At 39.9% G+C, this 22,415-nt stretch overlaps 1 protein-coding gene across 1 annotated transcript in view; it reads left to right on the top strand.

Annotated features, from left to right (window-relative positions):
* ENOX1 (ecto-NOX disulfide-thiol exchanger 1) overlaps nucleotides 1–22,415 on the top strand; it is a 251,289-nt gene that overhangs the window by 168,979 nt on the left and 59,895 nt on the right. Inside the window, 2 exon segments of the mRNA XM_017871019.1 lie at nucleotides 16,481–16,588; nucleotides 20,597–20,653. Of these exon segments, the coding sequence (XP_017726508.1) occupies nucleotides 16,481–16,588; nucleotides 20,597–20,653 (165 nt within the window).

Raw genomic sequence — 22,415 nt, forward strand, 5'->3', positions numbered from 1 at the left:
TTTTGAGACAGAGTCTCGCTCTGTCACCTGGGCTGGAGTGCAGTGGCCGGATCTCAGCTCACTGCAAGCTCCGCCTCCCAGGTTTACGCCATTCTCCTGCCTCAGCCTCCCGAGTAGCTGGGACTACAGATAACCCGCCACCTCGCCCGGCTAGTTTTTTGTATTTTTTAGTAGAGACGGGGTTTCACCGTGTTAGGATGGTCTCGATCTCCTGACCTCGTGATCCGCCCGTCTCGGCCTCCCAAGGTGCTGGGATTACAGGGGTGGGTGCCCGGGGCCGGCCCCTTTTTTTTTTTTTTTTTAGACAAAAGGTCACTGGGTCACTCTTGTCACCCAGGCTGGAGTACAGTGGTGCAATCTCGGCTCAGTGCAACCTCTGCCTACCAAGTTCAAGCTATTCTATTCTCCTGCCTCAGCCTCCCAAGTGCTGGGATTACAGGTACCTGCCACCACACCTGGCTGATTTTTGTATTTTTAGTAGAGACGAGGTTTCACCATGTTGGCCAGGCTGGTCGCAAACTCCTGACCTCAGTTGATCTGCCTGCCTTGGCAAAAAAATCCTCTATATATGACTAAGAGAAAACACAGAGGAAGAGAAACGTAGGTGTAGCAGTTTTCCTGGGTCTAGGTTTGTCATTTAAATTTTTGTTTTATTTTTTCATTTTACAAAAGAATTTATGCTTAACGCACAAAACTTGGAAACATAAAAGAAATATATAAAAGGAAATAAAAATCATTCATGGTGTCACTACGTAGATGTAACTATTGCTAACATTTACATATAGCCTTTCAGTCTTTTTCTCCATATACATATAAACATAGAGTGTTAATCATTTTTAAATACTGTCCAATCAAACAGCCAAACTTAGTCAGTTAAAGTGTCTGGAATTGGAACTGAAGTGTGGAATTGGGAATTCAGTTCCAAGATGTTAGATGATTAGTTAAAGACTATGTTTTCTCTTCTGTTTAACAAAGCACCCTGAATAGTCATCAAGGGAAACTTAAACAAGCTAGGGCCCAATCTGGTCCTCACTTTATAGACCATCCATTTCACTCAATTGATCAGTAAATACACCCTGCATCGCCAAGTTCTTATCTACATGCAACTTCTTGCATTTGGTAATTACCTGTCTCGTTTTTGTACTTTCTGTTTCTTCTGTCTGTGTCTCTGACTCTCCTTCTCTACATATTTCTTTCTCCTCTTTTATAATTGCCTCTCATTACCTCTCCAGTTTCCAGTTTTTGTGCTTCCTGTTTCTTCTCTGTGTCTCTGTCTCTATTCCTATCTCCCCTCTCTCTCTTACACACACACACACCTTTCACAAATAGCCACAACAGCCTTATTTACTGGGGAAGAGAATGAAGAAGAAAGTATATTTGAACTTTGGCAGTAAGTTTCCCAGGAAGAATGTAATAAGTAGTGCTTATAAATGAAAGACCAACACAGTGACTTTTCAAAGAGATTTTTAAAATTATCTTATTTTCTTCTTCCTTTTGTTCTCTTAATTCATCCTGCTGACCCACAAGACAACTGCATTCTATTTTTTATGCCCTCCACCACCATTACCATCTTAATTTATTTTAAACCAGGTACCACTCGGGGATTCAGTCAGAGTGGGTTTCCTTGGCCAGCTTTGGAACTCTCCTTCATGGTATTAAGATATGTATATTTCCACCTATGATTTACATTTTTATACTAAGTCATTTGCTGAGCCAGCGTGTTATGCATTTTTCAGTCATTTAAACGTAGGGTGGTACGCTATGATTTTGTTCTCTCATTCTCTGTGCACCTTGTCCTCTTCTCTCTGGTATTTATATTTCTTTCCTGATGGTTTGTATATCTTATCTTCAGTGCCACTTACAGTTTATGTCAGGAAGTTTTTGTAAAGGCCTAACTGTAAAGTCCATAACATTGTAACTGTAAGCTACTATAAGCTCAATATGTAGGACATATAAAGAAAATCATACTTTTCAAATATACTGGGAACATTTACAAAAATTAATCCCATACTAGTCCTTAAAGCAAATCTCAACAGATGTCAAAAGAATAGTATTGTATTTTCTGACCACACTAAATTGTTAGAAATCAGTGCCAAAAATGATAACTAAAATAAATTCCATACATCTGGAAAGTTTAAAACATACATCATTTTTACAGCTTCAAAAGAAATTAGAATTAACTTAAAAATACTTAGAAGTAATTGATAATTAAAACATAATATATCAAAACTTGTGGGATGCAGCTAAAGCAGAACTTAGAGGAAAAATTTTAAACTTTGTTTTAGGAAAAAAGAAAACTAGTAACAGTGAGGTAAGCATCCCATTTCTATTGAAAAAAACAATAGGCCAGGTACAGTTGCTAACACTTGTAATCTCAACACTTTGGGAGGCCAAGGAGGGGGGATCTGGTTGAGCCCAGGAGTTTGAGACCAGCCTGGTCAGCATAGTGAGACCCCATCTCTAAAAAAAAAATAATAAGTAGCTAAGCATAGTGGCACGTGCCTGTGATCCCAGATAACTAGGAAGCTAAGGTGGGATAATTCCCTTGAGCCTGGGAGTTCAAAGCTGTAGTGAGCCATGATTGCACCACTGTATTCTCCAGCCTGGGTAACAGAGTGAGATCCTGTCTCGAATAAACAAAAAATAACAAACACAAAGTAGAGGGGATAATAGAAAGAATAAAAATAACTAAAATAGCAACCAACCATACAATAGAGAAGATCAACAAAGCCAAATGTTTGAAAAGACAAATAAAATGGAAAATCTTTGGCAATAGGTGTCAAGAAAAAAAGAGAACAACCTAAAAACAGTATTAAAAATGAGGTATGACTCTAGATGCAACAGAGACTAAAGAAATATAAGAATATTAGGAATAGCTTTATGACAAAAGTTTTTAACTTTGGTGATACAGAGAAATTTCAATAGGAAAAAATAACTAATCAAAACTCAATTGGAAATAAATTGAAAGCTTGAATTAACAGCTTAAACTTCTTTTTTTTTTTGTTTTGTTTTTTTTGAGCCGAGGGAGTCTTGCTCTGTCAGCCCAGGCTGGAGTGCAGTGGCGTGATTTCGGCTCACTGCAACTTCCGCCTTCTGGGTTCAAGCGATTCTCCTGCCTCAGCCTTCTGAGCAGCTGGGGCTACAGGCGTGTGCCACCATGCCCAGCTAATTTTTGTGTTGTTTTAGTAGAGAGGGGGTTTCACCATATTGGCCAGACTGGTCTCAAACTCCTGACCTCGTGATCTACCCGCCTCGGCCTCCCAAAGTGCTGGGATTACAGGCGTGAGCCACCGCGCCTGGCCACTAGCTTAAAATTTTACATCAAAGCAACAGACCCAAAACTGCTTTTTAGGCAAGTTCTACCAAACATTCAAGAAAAATAATACCAAGGGTGGGCGTGATGGCTCATGCCTGTAATCCCAGCGCTTTGGGAGGCTAAGGCAGGCAGATCACTTGAGCCCAGAAGTTTGAGACCAGTCTGGGTAAAATGGCAAAACTCTTTCTCTACAAAAAATTAAAAAATTAGCCAGGCATGGTGGCACATGTCTGTAGTCCCAGCTACTCGGGAGGATCATTGAGCCTAGGAGGTTGAGGCTGCAATCGAGCCACTGCACTCCAGCCTGGACAACAGAGCAAGACCCTATCTCAAAAAAAAAAGAAAGAGAAAAAGAATACCAATCTTTAACTAACTCATTCAAAGAACACAAAAGGAAGACACACTTTCCAACTAATTCATAAGGCTAGTATACTTAATACTGAAATAAAACAAGAACAGTTAAAAGTTAAAATCGAAAAATTATAGGCTAGGCTCAGTTATGAACAAAGATTTATAATTCCTTTAGAAAAGCAAAATTAATCTGGTATTTTATAAATCACCAAACTGGATTTATTCTAGGAATGCAAGGTTAGTTCAACATTTGAAAAATCTATCAATGTAATATATCTCATTAACAGGCAAAACCAGAATAATACAATCATTTTGATGGCCACCAAATATCCATTCATGATTTTAAATTAAAACAACCAAAGAAAAATGAAGCTTTTAACAATTTAGAATAGAAAGGAACTTTCTTATTCTGATAAAGGTTATCCCTAGCAACTTCAGCGACAAAACGTGATTTTTTTTTTAACCTTCCCAGATTAATCCCAATATAATCTCTCTCAGTCCTCATATAATCACTTGGACTAGAATGCAACTGATTTATGTCACTTGATTTGTATCATGATTCACATTTTCAAATTGTCCCTGGAAGCAGAAAAAGATTGCTACATGAAGTCTACCAGCAGACCCTAAAAACGTGGTCTTCCTATTCTTCACTTTTGAAAAATCATCAACACTAACCTTGGTGTTATCCCTCGCCTATTTCTACAGTGAAAACTTAAGTACCCATATATCACAAATGATCATCTTTTCTGTGCCATCACTGTGAGCAGCTGGACTTTCAGATGACTTCAGCAAAATTTGTGATTGGAAATTTTCACGGGTAAATGTCACATGCAATGTTAAAATGTATGCAATTGCGAACTGAGAGTAAGGGGATTGCTAAAGCTAGAGGAGCACTTCATCACAGGCACGTGGATATTGATAATAAGTGTGAAGTTGGGGCTCTAATTTCTCTTAATTTTCATATCTTGGAAGCCTTTTTTGCTGTTACCATTCATGGCCATGCTGACACCATTTATTGCAAAGGGTCTAACTCAGCTCACTTCTTTAATGCTTTCTATATTTAATGTTTCTGAAGTAGAGAAGATTGGTTTAAGATAATTTTCTGCACTTTGGAATCTATGCAAGATGGTGTTGCTGTATTGTATTTTGCCAGATAGATTTCAGCAGCAGGTATTAAGAATACGTGGCACATTTCACAATGACAGTATTTGTTGAGGTTTTCGGCTGCTGCTGCTGCTGCTGCTGCTGCTGCTGCTGCTGCTGCTGCTATTTTTATTTATTATTTTTTTTCCTTTCAAGGAGTCTGAAGTTCAAAAACAGGACAAATCTGAGATCGTTCAGAGGTTCAGTAGTTGCTACAGGTGGTTGAAAGCCTGTGGGGAAACTGTTCCTGTCTAATGCAGCCCTCACCTGTCTATCCAGGGCTTGAACCTGGAGTAGGGAATAGGTGAAACTTGGAGACCTCCAAAGGTTCTAGTTACTCTGACACTCCTAAAATGTTGGGTTCCAGACCAGCCTAAATGTGTTTAAATAACTTGGAAACTTTGGATGAAGGAGCAAACTTCCTCTCCCTCTCACTTCCGTTAGTGATTGATAAATGTGCCATTTACATATCTTGTTCCAGAGCCACCTGAAGATTAAATGTGCTCAGTTCAGGGCTATTCTTCTCTCTTTACCCTACCCCTAAATGTCTGATTCTCATAGTCATAAAAATGTTTACTTGTGTTAACAAAGAAAAATTGGGAATATTGTAATCATTGAATTAACGTCACTAAAGTTCTACAATTATCAGGAGTTAAGTAATATAGGTGATACAGACCTTGTAGATCCATAATAAAGTTTTCCATCCTTAGTCAGACATCTATGGCTGATGGATCAGACCTTCAGCTATATTTTCTCTCTTCACTGATCTGCAAAACAGGCTAGATCATTGCAACTCTCACCACTAAGATTTAACTAAAAGCGCTCTGGACTCCAACACATATTCTTACTCCATAATCATTAAGGCAAAAGCTTCTTTCCTAAAACTGCAACCAAAGAGACTAGTGATGATGGTAGTATCTGTTGTTAATGATGCTAAAAAAAGTTATTGTTTGGTTCTCCAATGTAAACCGAATGAGGCCCAGATCGCTTTGCAAAAGGCACCTCCAAAGAGGGCCACAGGCCTTTGGTTACAAGTCACCCATAGGGGTTTTTCTAGCCGTAATCTCTAATCATAACTAGGTTATAAAATCTGTAAAGAAAGAACAAATTTCTGTTGGCCTTCAGGGCATAGTGCAAGACCCAGCTGTTCAATCAGGTTCTTATTTGATTGAAGTAAATGGGCCAACCTGGCTGGAAAGCATGTTAATATTTTAAATTTCTACATTAACAACTGTACATGTGCCCAGAAGTTGGGTGATGACCACCTCACATAATTGCAGAAAACAAAAGTGATAAGAATAAATAAATCCAAGCAAATTGGATTATCATTTGCAGGAGAACTGCCAGCAAAGGCAAGGGAGAGAATATCACTGATACATGTTCCTACTTCAGCAAGGTATTTGACACCTTCTCTTGTGAAATGCATGAATGGTGTTAATTCAAATTGGCTGGCCTATGTTTTAAACATGGGTTGAAGGAGGACACCCAGCATGGCTAGGCTGGGGCTGAACAACTGACCCTTCTCTCTGAATATTAATCCCCAGTACTGCCCACTCATATGACTTAAATGTCACTTCACCTTGTGGGTCTTAGTGTCTCCATTTTTGCAAAGAGGATAACGGCAGCAGTTTCATTTAACTCCGTGGGCACCCTTTGCCCTTCAAGGAGCCTCACATACTTAACGCATGTTCTTTAGTGATACAATATCCCACTGGTAAGTATTCTTATATTTATTTAACATGTGAAGACAGTGAAAAACAGGAACCTGAGATGACCCTGCAAATTACACTGTGAAGAAAATTATCTGTAGAAGAGAAAATAGATTTTAGAGCCTTCCAAACCACTTTTACATCCACCTTTACTGTGTTCTGTAGTCAAGAAATTCATCGATATCTTGCTTTGCAAATGATCAGTAATTCCTCATGCGACACTTGTAAGGCTAGAAGGCTTAGGGAAAAGAGGAGCCCAGAGCAGGAAAGTAGCTTGTTCAAGCTTGCACAGCAAGCCGATAATGGAGCTAATCATGCTAGCCTTTGAAATGCCGACATGCAGCTTCATTTTTGCCTTTTTGCCAGTCCTTGACCATATTTCTTTTCAGAACCATGTTGCCATATTGGGATATAGTACATCATAATTAGTAACTCCAGTGGATTGTGGGACTGCCATGAAGCATCTGTCTTTCACACCAGTCCCCCCCAGGGGCACATTCAAGCAAAGGAAATGGTCTCTAAAATCTTGTCTGATGAAACAGTTCTCCCCAGCCCCCAGCCCAACAGGCCAAGGTCATGACTCTCCCCGTCTCAGGCACTGGCTGCCTGATAATTGTGTGCCTAGTGAAATTTAACACTCAGAGGATCCTTTTTTAAATATTTCCTCCTCTAAATTTAGACAACATTATTTTCATTAACTATCATAAAATGGAATGAATAATAATGGCCAAGAAAGAAATGCAGACTAAATTTTTTCTTCTTTTGAACTTCATGTATATTTATGCCAGTAAGAAAATAAAATAGTGTGATAAAAGGAAAAAATTGCAACTATCTATTCAATAGTTTTCTTTACCTACCAGTTTGAACTTTGATTCTTGATTATAGTTAACATATTGCTGTATATAAATAATTGTCCAGTAAATCATAAGTATCAATAAAACCAAATGCAAAGAGCACAATTTAGACAAGTATTGTGTCTCTGATGTAACATTTTCTTGATTTGTCTTTTGGTTTTAAAGCTAGCAATCTATAAAGAAAATTTCCATTTTAAAATACTGAAACATAAACATATTTCACATACGAACTAAAATTTTCACTTGCCAACTAAAAATGTTTCATTGTTTCAAATTTTAAACATAAAATTTCTCAGAGTGGTGTTGTGGGATGAACGGAAGTAGCTCAAGTTCTAGTTCATCGTCTTTGCAAAACTGTGCTGTCAATGTTTATTTTGAATCTAGTATAGAAATGCAGAATATATGTAGTGCTACAGGAGGCTGGAGACACAGTATCCAAAGCAAGCTCAAATTAGAACAAATGTGTGCAGCTAAGTCCACATGTGAGAGAGAGCTGGGGCAGACTGTATAAAGCTAGAAATTTTCCAAATCAGTTTCCACATAAAACGTTTGTTAAAAGGCAAGCAACAGAATATGCTAATTTGAAGATTACATACATATTATTAAATCTCAACAGTAATGGCAACAATTAGAATTTAGATCAGCAAGAGATTGCTGTGAGGAAGGACAGTTTTTCAATGATTTTGCTTAGAATTGCTGGTGCATAGTGATGATAGATGGATACACCTTTAGATTTATTATCGTTTTTACATTTTGTACAATTGTACCTGCTTAACTCCTATACCGAGGCAGGTAGCCTAGGCCCTGTCCTTGGTGCCCCACCACTTCCTGCAGACTTAGGCCCTCAAATCTGCATCTCAGATGGCTTCCTGTGTTTTCTCAACCTCTCTGTGCCTCTTGAGGTCCTGAAAAACCTCACTCCTCCCTTTGGAAAATTTTCATGGCTCAAAGATTCTTGGATTTTTTTCCTTTTCTCTGCAGCAGAGGAAATCCCACTGCATTCTAGGCCAGCCCTGGGGAACCTGGAAACATTTCAGCTCTAAGTCCTTGTTCTCTGGAGTTCCTCCATGCCCTCTCTTCCCCTAGAGAACACACAGCCTGTGCCCTCCCTTCACCCTTGCCCTGGGAGATACTGCTCGGATGTACGCACACAGTGTGCATCCTTCAGCTCGTGCCTTACTCATTCCACAGGAATCCTTGCCAGGTCAGGGGCAGCAGGGTCCTTCATGCCTCAGGCACCCCCATGAGAAGCCAGACCCTTGAAAACACTTACTTGAGCTTTCTCACTCCTCTCCATAGCTGTCCCAGGCTCCCAGAGTAATGATAGGCATGACCCCAGGGATCACTGCCTTGACCTCTCAGAGATCAACCCAGGCAGGCCTGCACCTGGGCTGTGCGGTCTGGCTGACATTAGGATCTTAACAGCAGGGTCAGGGAACAGGGCCATGCTCCCACCATCTCTCAGCTATAAATGAAGCCTGATCTCATCACGAACAAGAGATTGCCTTTCTGCCTAGCAATGAGAATGGCATTTAAAATTCAATATCAGAAAAGATATTGATGAGATTAAAGGCCTAGAGGAATTGATTTATGAGGAAAGACCCAAGGAATTAAATATGTATAGCCTAGTGTAATAGGATATTAGGCTCTGAACACAATTTCATTTCTATGATCCAGCGTTCCTGTTATCAGTCATCTGAATGGTGGAGTTCTCTCCAAGAGATGTTTCTCCCCCAGGGGTCACCATGCCTGAGGCAGAGAGGGGGGCACCAGGGTTAATACACCGGCCATAGGCTTGGATACCCTCATACCTCAGTGTAAATTGAGTGCAGTTTCATCCCCAGGTGGAAGCAGATGACATTTTAAACTAGAATAGATTTTGAGTAGTCTTACCAGCCCATGTAACAAGAAAATTCAAGCTAGTTCAATTCCTTTTTTCCCAAGGAGAAAAGTGAGCATTGTAGATACCAGGTGGTAAATGATTGTCCTTCCCCAGAGACAGGTTCTCTCCTTTGTCAGAAACCCTGTTAGATGTGTTTGCCTTTAGGCAAAGCTTTGCTCTTAGGTTGTGATAATGTTCACTTGATTTTTTACATCTCAAACTTTCTCTAACAATCAGGGATTAGCTCAGGATTCAGTGTCAGATGGAAAACAAGCATAGGTAGAACCTCATCAGTGGGACCTAAGGCTGACATTCCTAAAGAGTTCTGAAGTCAGTGAGAACCAAAACTTGATGGAGCAGTGGACGGTCTGGAGAGTCCTGGGGAGACATGAAGACACAGTAAGCTGTGGGGTGGTGGGATGTAACAGGATCCCACCAAGAGAAAGGGGATGAAGAGGTGGATACTTCCATCTACAGTAGGACAGGGATCTGGCAGAGCTGGTCACAGGTGGAGTTCAGATTGCAGGCTGAAATACTGGGAAAAATCAGGTTGGCAACAGGGTACAGAGGCAGGATGGGGTAGGACACTCTGAGGGTATCACCACGTAGAGCAAATTGTAAAAGGACTGCTGGGATGAGATCATCAGACACAGTCACACCCACCATCGCCTTTGGTGAGAATTCCCTTTGGAAACCTCTGGGCCTCATTTCCTTAGGTGATATTCTGCTAGCCTTAAAGGATTATCCCACTGAGTAGGACATCTGATTTATAGCAAAGTTATAGAGATGGAACAACAGTTATTAAAACTGAACCAAAAGAGTAAAAACACATTGAATTTAAATTGATAACATTCTGTGGGTTCAACTATTTCCAGACTATTATCGTGAATATTCAGTGGCTCATTTCCAATAAGTGGAACAAGTTGTGATTCAAGATGGATCCCCTGAGCTCATTTTCCTGACCCCTAAACTGATCCCCAGAAATCTCCTGGATTCCTATGGAAACCACACCAGTTATAGCCACTATAAGAGTACTTTGTACTGTCCTGACTTAGTTATCCTGTACGTATAAGAATCTTTGTGGCCCAGCATCTAGAGGAGAGGCTACTTACTGCTGTTTCCTCTGTGTCCTTCACATTGCCCAGCCCAGGGCCATGCACACAGCAGGAGTTCAGTGTTCAGCAGGAGTTCAAAGGAATGAATGGATAAATATTAGCAGATTGTTTTAGAACTAAACGAAGAGCCAAGCACAGGGGAAATCCTGAAACAGAAGAAGAAAAGAAATTGTGTGTGTGTGTGTGTGTGTGTGTGTGTGTGTGTGTGTGTGTGTTGGTGTCAGTCACTGTCTATATCTATCGACCTTGTGTTAGTTTACCTGACCCACCACCAACCTAAATTTAGGAAGGGTACTTCCTCTCTCCCACAGAAGTTCCCCTAACCCCACACTATCCTGCCAAAGATTCCTGAATTATCACAATCCTGTGAGTTTCAGCTTACAACGAGACGTGGCTGATGTGTTTCACATAGGGTGTTTGCACTGTCATCTATGACTTTCATGGAACCAACCTTATATAATCTGTTACCGATATAAAAACTTCACCTTGGTAACAAAATTGTACAATTTAAGAAAAAAGACAAGGAAGGGATTATTGTTCTTAAAGGGACGTCAGATTTTACCACTCCGCTCACAGAAGTATACACAAAAGCATGTCTCTAACAAGCCTGGCTCCTACGTGGAAATGATGACTGTTTAGATAGAAGTCATTGCTAGGAGGATTTTACGTTTGGCATGTGCTGATTTCCATTCCAAATTCACAGCAGAGTGTGATTGCCAGGCTAGAAACCACGGGTTGAGGGAGGAAAATTGAGTAGTGCAAGTGGTGGGTCTCTCAGACAGCATGACCTTGGATATCTGACTTAACCTCTGTGTGCCCATGATTCTCCAACCTGTAAAAATGGAAATGTGACCTCACTTATTCTAGGTCGCCAAATAACATTTGTAATGCTCTTTGATGATCCCATTAAATCAGTGGCCTGGAAATATCAAGATGTGTCAGGTACAGCATTTATTTACCTGCTTATGGTCTGCCCAAGTGTTTCCACTTGATTGGCATATGGATAATTGTCTAATTGGAACACACTCAGTTGTAACCACCAAAGAATGTAATAGTGCATCTGTTTAACGCCACACTCTCAAATGTTAAATTAAAATTATGCTGCCATCAGCCAATCCAACCAAGAGACTCTTCTGATTAAGTTCTAGCTGCTTATAAACTTCCATAATTGAGGCACTTTAGTACTTAAAAATTCAAACTAGAAAGAATATTATAGACACTCATACATTTCAAGTGAAAAAGACCTGAAAGGCTGACTTAAATGATCTAGTTGTGAACTACCTCCCTGCTTTTATAGGACCTCTAGTCAAATGAGTGGCAGTTTTGAATCATCGTTGTTTTGAATACATAAATATTAGATTATGAGTTTATACCTTGAAAACAAAAGAGCGCATTAACTTTATAGAATGCAGAAAACAGTCTAGGAGTGTTGATTTTATTTTTCTGATAGTGGTGATTTTGTGCTTATTGTGGTGAAACTTGAAGAATAAATTACATAATTATAAATTCATTGATTAGAGTTCCTTAGCCTGTTGAGAAATATTTCTTTTCAGATTAAGAAGGATATCTGGAACTGCCAAGTAATGAATCAAAATGTCTTAAATGAAACTGCTCTTTTCCTCAAAAAGTTTTATATACCCCTGTGTTTAGAACAATACATTAGTAGTTTATCGTTCCTCAGGTGGTTTTCTGGGGGGTTGTTTTGTTGTTTTGGTGGGTTTTGTTGTTGTTGTTGTTATTGCTGGATCATGGTTTAATCCCATAGAAGTGGGGAAACAAGAGCAAACATTCATTTATCCCTTCATGTATTCATTCAGCACCTATTATATATTTGAGGTAACCTAATCATTGACCTTAATATTGGTGAATGTAGTCTGGTTGGGGAGACAGATATGAAATATGGTATACCGTATTAAGTGCTTTGGGAGCAAGAAGGTAGATAAACAAGAAGGTTGCTTCAGTGATCAGAAAACATTTTTATGGAGGAAGAACCCAAGGCTACCGCATTTCATAGTGTAGGTTCTGCCCTGGACAAGAGCAGCAGGCCAAAGGGGTAAGTGGGAATGAAATCAAGCCTCAAAGCCAGTGCCCAACCATCTGCCTGGTGAGGGATTGTGTCTGCCTAGAGAGGATGGGGCTCTTTTCAATTTTACAAAGGCATCATCTGAGTTGATCTTGGGCCAAAAGCAGCATTTGAGGTGGTGCTTAAGGAATGAGTAGGAATCAGCCAGACAGAATTCTGAGTGGGAAACTTACCATAAGTCATGGAAGCAACAGGCATGTCTGGGGAAGGATGAGTTTAGTGGTTTAGATTGTTATCTATAGGGGTTAGAGAATTTACAGTACTTTTAATCATGGGAGCACTTTAATTCATGGGAAGTCAACTCTCTCAGGAGTGTCAGGTAAATGGCAGGGAGAACAGGAAGAACCCAGAGGAGAGGAGATGGTAGCCTTCACTACGACAGCAAGGATGCGATGGAGAAAAGGTCAAGGAACCGGCAAAGAGGGTGTGAGAGTGATGAAAGGGCCAGCGTTGACTTCAAGGTTTTAACTCTGGATACCAGGGGAAGAGGTTTAGACTGATTGGGGTGGGAAGGGTAGGTGTGCTAATGGGCACAGTTGGAAACACAGGAAGTGAAGGGTCTGGTAGGTGGTAAGAAAGAGGCAGAGGCTGTAAAGGCAGTCTTGTGAAACACCAGCACATGCGATATGTAGTTAAAGCCATGGGCGTGACTAGGATCCCCTGGAGAGAGCATGTAGTGAGAAGAAAAGAACCTGGAATACTAGTTGGCAATTAGCAAGGCACTGGTGACTGTAGTGAGAACAGTTTGATACAGTACTAGGGATTAAAGTCACATTATAGTAGAATGAAGATTAAATAAGCATTTCAGGATACAGTGGTTTTCATCCCCAGTTACACATTAGAATAATTACCTGTGAAGGTGTTTTAAAAATGATCAGTGCCTGGGTCCCACCTCTCAATATTCTGAGTTAATTGGTCTTCTGTCAAGCCCAGAAATATTTTTTTGAAAATCTTCCCAGATAATATTAATGCAGAGTCAGAATTGAAAACCACTGCTCTTGACTATTTTAAGAATTATAAATAAACCCCCATAGCCAGCAAGCATATAAGATGCTTAAAATCACAGGGAATCAAAGAAGTACAAAATTTTTCAAAGATGAAGAATCCTGGTGTTCTATTAAACTGGCAACAATTAGAAAGCTAAACAATGCTTTTAGTGTTATTATTCAGTGGAGCATAGCAGCTCTTACACACCACTGACAGGCAGGTAGACTGGCATAACCATCCCAGAGAGCAGCTTTGCCAAATTCACTCTTTGACCTAAGAGTTCTACCACTGGATACGCATCCCAGTGAAATCCTCCCATAGGGCCATAAGGGAACTTGCACTAGCATGGTCCACTGCAGGCTTGTATACAGTGGGAAGAGTTGGGGTAATCTGAATGGCCTTCACTGTGAGAGTGGGTTGGGTAAAACTGGGTGGATGTACCCCATCAGAAGCATGGATTAGATACATAAAACAGTAACGTGTATACCTGTGTAACAAACCTGCACGTTCTGCACATATATCCCAGAACTTAAAGTATAATAAAAATAATAATAAATCAAGCTCAGTAAAATCTCAAGGGAATTTCAAAGTTTCCTTATGTATAGCACATTTTGGGAATAAAAAGGGAAAATCCATTAGGTTTTTTTAATAAATTCATTTATTAAAAAAATAGCAACATGGATGGATCTTAAAAACATAATGCTAATTTAAAACATAGTAAACAATAGGAAACATAATATCACATAAAATACATACAAAACAATGACAATATATGTTCTGGAAAAACACATTGAAATAAAAATCTAGATACTACGTCATTGAAGTGATTGCCTACACATAAGAAGAAAAGGAAGCACTGATGAGAGGGAAGACATTACATTTAAAAAGTGTGAATCCAAGAAGGGATGAGATAAGAGGGAGACTAAAAGAAGAGTGGTCAAGGGAAAGGTGTGTGTCTGTGTGTATTTTAAGAGAAGGAAGAGTTGTGAGTGTGTGGATGAAATGAAGATTCCAATGCACTTCTCCCTCTTACTTATTCACAGTATTGGTAATAGCTGAGAGATGTGTCCAAGTAGTATTCCTTTCTTTGTTCTTCCCCAATCTGAAATTCATTTGATTTTTTCTCATTACTAAACCAGTGTGTGTTTGTTACAGATATATCAGAAAATTGACAAGCAAAACAGAAAGATCCATGAACCCACCCACCTAGAGACAGCGTCTAGATCCTTTCCTACGAATATGCTGCAAAGTTAAATTTGTAACCTGAATGTATTTTTTGCTGAGCAGTGCTTTTTGAGCTTCTGTGTCATTAGAAGACATTTGTGCAACTTCATTTTAAAGGGCTGCATAATGTCTGATGATACAGATACACCATTATTAATGTCCACCTCCCTTCTTCTGGACATCAGTTATATTTAGTTTTGCCACCTCAAGCGCTGCAGTAAGCAAACATAAACTACCTACCTTTGAAGACAACTTCCTATCTTTCATTTGGCTCATTTTTCAAAAGAGATTTAAGGATTGGATTTGAAATTGTCTCACAAAGTAAAATCCACTCAGCATTACCCAAGTCAGGGCACCAGTTCCCTTTGGAACTGTTCTGGGGCCAGTCAGGAATGTGAATGAAGGAACAGAGCCATTCCCCACTGTCTGGACACAATATAGGTACTTGTCACTATGCCAAAGTGCAATATGGGCTCCTTGGTTTCTGTACTTTAATCAATGATGCACAATTAAATCCCATAAATTGTTAAGTGAGAGAATGTGGAATGTGTACATTACCTCACATGTGATTGATTATTTCATGAGCAGGTGGTGAAATAGGACGCACTGAGCTTTTAGAAAATTGCAAGAAATCACTGTTTATGCTATAGGACCAAAGTAGGTTCTTACAGCAGTCAACAGAACAAGCAAGCCCAAGGGAAAGCGCAGTGTGTTTTTCTGAGTATTTCCTACCCTGCAAAATTCCCCCAAACCAGTAGTTTTGGAGATTTAATTTAATCCTTCCAGTTGGTAGGTTTAAGCCTGAGAAATCCAGTGCCAGTGTTTCTCCAGGCTTTGATGGTTAGGAACTGGCCAGGCAGCTCTGCAGCCAGCTTGTCAAGGCCCTGAAGATGTAGCCTGGCTGTTGGAGACAGGTCTCTTCATGGCAGGAATCCACTGACATTTCCAGATCATTAGTACAGCAGTTGTTATGTACGGTAGCAGAAGAAATGCACTTCTGTCTTTTCCAACTAGTCCTTTGTTGTCAAGAAGCTTTGAATAGTCAGAGCTGTTTCCAGGGTCTGGTTTGAAGCTCTTGAATGTATTCTCCGGCCTATGTATATATTAACACATCACTAGGTCCCAAAGAATTCGCACTGCGCAGCACTGTGCTTTTGGCAGACAAGGAAAAGCCTTCACATGAGTTACAGTTGATAGGGCAAGGGAAGCTCAGGGCTTACAAAAATCCCTTCAGTGGCCCTGCTTAAAAATAGCAGTGTAGGCCATAGCTTAGTGTTTTGACAGTTTATACCAGCAGTTTTCTCGGCTGATATATTGATTGCAGTTTGAACTTCAGTCCTGCTGATCTAATAAAACATCACCGTCATAACAGAGAAAGCAAAGGGATCTTTTGTGGTCCCAGCCACTTGGCAAAGTAGCTTTATAGAGTTTCTGTAAAGCTAGCTTTACTGCAATATGTAAAATGAAGCAACACTGGACAAGTTGACTATATTATAATTTTTTCGTCTGTCGATGTAATGTATTAGCACTATTCTGTATATTTTTACAAATAGGCATTTGCTCAAAGGAATATAATGATTCCTTCACAAATATGAAAACGAGTTTTGTGCATCAGTATCACAAACAACCTAACAGTGTGTCAAAACTGCAATGCCCCTGATACTTAGTGTGGAAATACACAAGGTCAAGTGAGGTCTGAATTAAGCTTCAAGACATGTAAACATCTTCTGCTGACAATTCTGAATGGATATTGTGGATATTTTTTAATCACCTGGCCTTCGACCCTACTTATGCTAAATATCCTTTAATTTCACAGCAATTGCTAACTATCCAGGAGGAGTTAAACAACAAAAAGTCAGAACTGGAACAAGCGAAGGAAGAGCAGTCCCATACGCAAGCATTATTAAAAGTCCTGCAGGAACAAGTAAGTGAATGAAACAGCTCCGATTTATGAATCAGTCCAAACACCCCAATGCCTGCCTGCCCTTGCGTCACCCGTGCAAACGTTTACGAAGGTAATCTGCAGTACAATTAGCCTGAAATCTCCTAGCAGCTTTGCTGTGTGGAATTTATAACCTCATTTCCAGCATCGCTTTCCTCACTCCTGTACCTGTTTAGATTGCCCAGGCCTGCCAGTGTTGTGTGAAAGTTTCTTCCAGAAGACAAACAAATTTTGATAAAGTTTCAAAATACTGGCAATGAGGTATGTTTCAAAGTAAGCAGCTGGTTTCCTCTTAAGTCTAACAGTGAGGAAAATGAATTTAACATAACCCATGAGACTCCTGCAGACACATAAACAAGGACTGATTCAGAGCAACATTTAAAAACTATCCTCCTTGTGCCTCAGGGTACTTATCTAACCGTGGTGAGCAACAGACCTTTTATATGAAGTTTGTAAATCTGATCATTTCCTTGTGGCTTTCTTTGATACAAAAGTGTGGCGTGACATTGATAAGTGGATTGGAAAGTATTGTCTTACAGCAGTGTAAGATGGAGTACGTGGCACGCAGCAGAGTGAAATCTAAGCCCACTATCTACATGAGAGGAACCAGGAGAGCTCTTGAAATGCCTTCCTATTTCTGGCCTTCACTTGCTGCCAACAATGTATGAATGGCAATTTGAAGGAAAAAAATTGCATACAGTAACCCCAACCCCCTGTGGGTAATCAAATGAGATTGTTTTAAATTTTTCACTGGCACATCAAGGTTATTTATTGTATAAATAACCTTACACTGTATATATAACTTCAAAGGTGACATTTGAGAAAATATAAAGTCAGCTCTATGTCACTTTGTGAGTGATTTTTGATTTTTTTTTTTAATGGTTTGGGGTCCAGAAATATCTTTTAGTTATTTTCTCCTAAAGGTATGATTGATTTGTGAGAGAAAAGTACAGATATTAGTTTATAAACCTTTATAGCTTTGGAAGAAAATGCTTTATAAAACTAATAATTATCTTCATGTGATGAATATAGATTCAGTAACTTGTGCTGAGGCTGACTCTGTATGATTTCAGATATAAGAGATTGAAGTGAAAAATCTAGTTGACTGAATTCACAATGACCTGCAGTTGAGGAGACCTGAAATCACTGTCCTTTCCACTGTTATATTATGAAAAAACTCCCAGCAAAGTGGAACTGAGTTGGTCCAAATTTGCTCCAAATCAACCAACACAGCTCTGAGCTTTTGTTGTTTTCTGCTCTCTCACCCTGATTTTTTTTCTTTTAGAGAGCTTTGACCGGAGTGGGGAGGGGTGAATTTCTCTTTTTCTCTAAATGACTCAAATCCTTCATCTTGAAGTCCAAACCCTAGTCATAAAAATAGATTCTGAGTTTTGCAGAAAGTATTGATACATCTTGTTATGGCATGCATTTTTAAAAAGAAGAGCACACACAGGTATGGGTGACACATCACACTTCACTCTCCATTATTTAAAAAACAGAGAACATGAAGAAGATTCGAAACAGCTAAAATCAGTAAAGACCTAGACAATACAATTGAGAAGGAAGAATTTCAAATCTGAAGTATTAATTAAAATGGGATCACTCTTTCCAAGCAAAGATACCAAGAATCTTTAAGCCTGAGACACCAAATGTATTTGGGTGCTGGTGCCATTACCAAGCTGTTTGTCCAAGAGGCCCTCACCTGCTACCCCTTGGTGGTTCTTGCAGAAGGGGCCATGCAGTGTACAGGTTCTTTCCATGCCTCTGCACCCACACACAGATGTGCACTGAGGACACCTCTCACCTCCACTGACCACTGCCTTTGAGGCTTTCTTTGGATTTGTGTAGAGTAACTCCACGTGTAAACAGTTTCAGTGCCCACATAGATGTGGCCTAAACAAATGGACACATGCAGGGAAAGGTACACCCTTCTCTGCAGACTTGGAATGTTGCTATTCACACAATTGCCTCGTGCTGGGAATCCTGACAAGCAAGGACAGACCCTGAGGGCAGACCTTTCCCACCCTCAGGCCCCAGCCCCTCCAGGGAAGGCCAGGTTACCCGCTAAGCTCTCAGTCTTCCCATTTGTGAAGATGCAGCTTTTCTGGGTCCCTCCAGGCCCCACTGACTCCTGCCTTTCATCTCCTTTACAATGAGGATAGCTTCCTACCTCTGGAGCTTGTTCACAAACCTCAGTTTCATCAGACAAGATGTTCAGCCCTACCTGGGGGAGAGTAGCAGCTAAAGGAGAGAAGAAGAGGGGGCAGAGAGGAGAACAAAGCAGCAGCTGTCCTGGAGCTGCAGCTGGAGGAAGGAGAGGGGCGGGCTGCAGCGGGGAGGGGTTTCTTCCATGGTTCTGGCAACAGAGCACAGCAGAGTGAACAATGCCAGGAGACAGGGAGTGAGGGGAGAGTAAACAGCAGAAAAAGCAAGGGCAGAGTTAGAAGACATCATGGAATGGGAAGAATGGAGTTTATTTAAAAGGGAGGAGAGCAACTGGCACATAATGTTGGTAAACACGTGAAGGTGGAACAGACATTCATAAAATAGTCCTTTACTTCTGCTGAAAAAGAACAAGACCTTCTGAGCTAACCCCACTCAAACTCATGGGAGCACAAGCTACAGGACCTAAGGTGGGATGAGCAGAGGGGTTGATGAAGAGGAAGATGAGCGCTACCTCAATAAGAAACACTCAGCTAGGAAAAGAGCGAGGGGGTTTTTAAAAAGTCCTTTTGTGTCCTGTGATAATAGATAGTATTCCTATCACTGTGGCACACCTCTGCCTTGTCATATATGCCATACATCGCCCATGCTCCCCTGTGTCTGTCATTGTGTAGAAACATCAATGATGTTGCCCTAAAGAACAATGGGCAGACTGTCTTCTTAATTGGGAGTGATACAGAAATGAGTCAAAGAGGCTTTGGTCCATAATCAACTACCCGATCCTCAGTGTCTTCATGTTACCATTCCTTTGGCAAAACCCCTCCTTTGGCATGGAGTGGGTAGGGTTTTTTTGCTGGGAGTTTAATACTGGCCTTAAAAAACTGAAGCAGCTTTCATTTTAATGCGCACAAGTAGCCAGAAGGAACCAATGTTCTGAATCAAACACATTGGTAGTATATGTGCATTGATTTTCTTTCAAATCTTGTTTTTTTTCCTACCATGAATACTTTGTATTAGGCATAAAAAAGATAATAGAGGAGATGCTGCTTCGTAAATCAGGGAAAAATACTGGCAAAACAGTTTCAAGACATCTCACCCTCTTCCTTTGCTGTCTGATTCTAAATGTCTGTTTTGAGTCAGGATAGGATAAAATGACAATTAAAGGTTTCCTGAAATCTCCTGATAACTGATTACTCCTAAGCCTCTGAGAAAAAGAAGTGTTTTCAAATGTTCACTGTTAAAAATCTCATTTGAGAAATATCGTTTCTTCTAATGCTTCCGTGGCCAAGGAGATGTCATCCAAACTCTTTCTCTACCGAAGAAGCAACCGTCTTTAGTCCTCCAGAGATGTCAGTCGTTCGAATATATTCTCAAGGAGGACATGTCTAACACAGTAGCATGTTAAAAGCAGCTGAAAATGTATCATTCACGAATAATCGTTAATATGACATCATTTTGCTGGTGGCAACTTGCAAACACTGCAGGGTTTAAATTAATAGCAATCCAACTAGGAAATGAAATCATTTATTATTCTTAAGAACCGATTTTATACATTTTATGCCTATGGAACTGCTTTCTAATCTTATTATTTAAAAAATAATGACCAAGACCCATTTATTCTTGTGCCAGGCATCAAACTTCATGAAATATTGGTCTCAAATTGGCTCCAATAAGGCTCATTAAAAATATGTGCTCCATCTGTTTTACCTTGTTGGAAGTTTTACAAAGTACAACCTCAGATAAATCAGTTAACAAGATGATGTACTTAAGAGATTTGCTTGCTTATTCATTTTTTTGTTTTGTGTTGTTTTTCCTTAAAATTTGCAGTTAAAAGGTACCAAGGAATTGGTCGAGACCAATGGCCACAGCCATGAGGATTCAAATGTAGGTACCACAGACCTGGTATTTGTTCTTCTTGCTTGATGTTGAACACATGGGGATGTGGCACTTTATCTACCACATAAAGGAAATCAGAAGCTCTGCCTCTCAGCAGCTCAAGCTTAATATATAGGGTTTGGCAAGAAAATGTGATTGACAGGCACTGCTATTGTTAGCCTGGTTTATCAAATGTCAATTTAGAAGTATATGAGTTAATCCCCACCATCGAAAATTCTAATCTCAGTGAGTCTGTTTGAGCTCTTTGTATTTCCAAAACTGTAACTGATGATATACTGGGAGGGAAATGGAAAGAGACCCGACAGGGTAATCAGTTGAGCATTGCATGTATATTCATTAAGTTTGCCTGCCAGCGAAGGTGGTACCTAAATGACTGACATGCTGAAAAGGTCTCAGAGCAAACGCCTTCTCTCAGAATAGCCCTTGAAATGTATTCCTTCTCTGTTCCTCACCCAGAACAGTAGCACAGTGCATCCATCTTCTTGATGACAGAGAATAATGTGTGATGGTACAAGATCCCAGTTACCCCATGACTTCCTTTCTTAGTGTTCCTTGAATATCCAATTGTCAAAAAGTAAACAAGTATTCTTTTTGCCTTGAAAGTTCTTTAGTCTCAGATGGAATATTACACTATGTAGATCATTGCTTCTCCATATGTTTGATGATTTTGTCTTTTTTAAATCTCTCTGATATCTGTATGTATTTGATTATCCTCATCAAAGAAAATGCTTACTAAGCAGTTCTTTTCACAGAACACAGAATTAGACATGATAATGAATGCCTGATTACACTAGAGCCAGGAGAAATTATATATTTCTTGTTCACTCTTATTTTAATTATATACAACAGAGAGCCTAATATTCAGAGTATCAAAAAAAATCCCACTTAATCATTATTGTTCCTACCCAGCAGATACTTAACATATGATGTTTATTGAGGACTTACGTGTTCATAGTGCTCTGCTAAGTTCAGGGGAACAGAAATGGGGGTTACAAAGAAATATAAGACTAGTTGTCTGCCCTCGGGGAACTTATAACTGAGTTAAGGAATTAAGAAACACATGACAATATACAGGACATGGTAAGTATACAGGAAGTTGAGGCAGCTATGATATGATGTAGTTTGAAATCCAGACGTCACTGCTTATTACATGTTTTAGGCTGACAAGTTACTTAACCTCTCTGAGCATCCTTTTTCTCACTTGCAAAAAGAATGGCAAAGCCTATCTCAAAAACATGTCATAATGTAATGAGCTAAGGCCTGGGAAGACCTTAAGGTGTTACCAGTATGGTTTTTTTGTTTGTTTTTTAATTTAAGTTCTAGGGTACATGTGCACAACATGCAGGTTTGTTACATATGTATACATGCGCCATGCTGGTGTGCTGCACCCATAAACTCATCATTTACATTAGGTATATCTCCTAATGCTATCCCTCCCCACTACCCCCTCCCCACAATAGGACCCGGTGTGTGATGCTCCCCTTCCTGTGTCCAAGTGATCTCATTGTTCAGTTCCCACCTATGAGTGAGAACATGCAGTATTGGGTTTTCTGTTCTTGCGATAGTTTTCTGAGAATGATGGTTTCCAGCTGCATCCATGTCCCTACAAAGGACACAAACTCATCCTTTCTTATGGCTGCATAGTATTCCATGGTGTATATGTGCCACATTTTCTTAATCCAGTCTGTCACTGATGGACATTTGGGTTGATTCCAAGTCTTTGCTATTGTGAATAGTGCCACAATAAACA

The sequence above is a fragment of the Rhinopithecus bieti genome, unplaced genomic scaffold (assembly GCF_001698545.2).
Source record: "Rhinopithecus bieti isolate Rb0 unplaced genomic scaffold, ASM169854v2 scaffold_5273, whole genome shotgun sequence".
NCBI classification, from domain to species: Eukaryota; Metazoa; Chordata; class Mammalia; order Primates; family Cercopithecidae; genus Rhinopithecus; species Rhinopithecus bieti.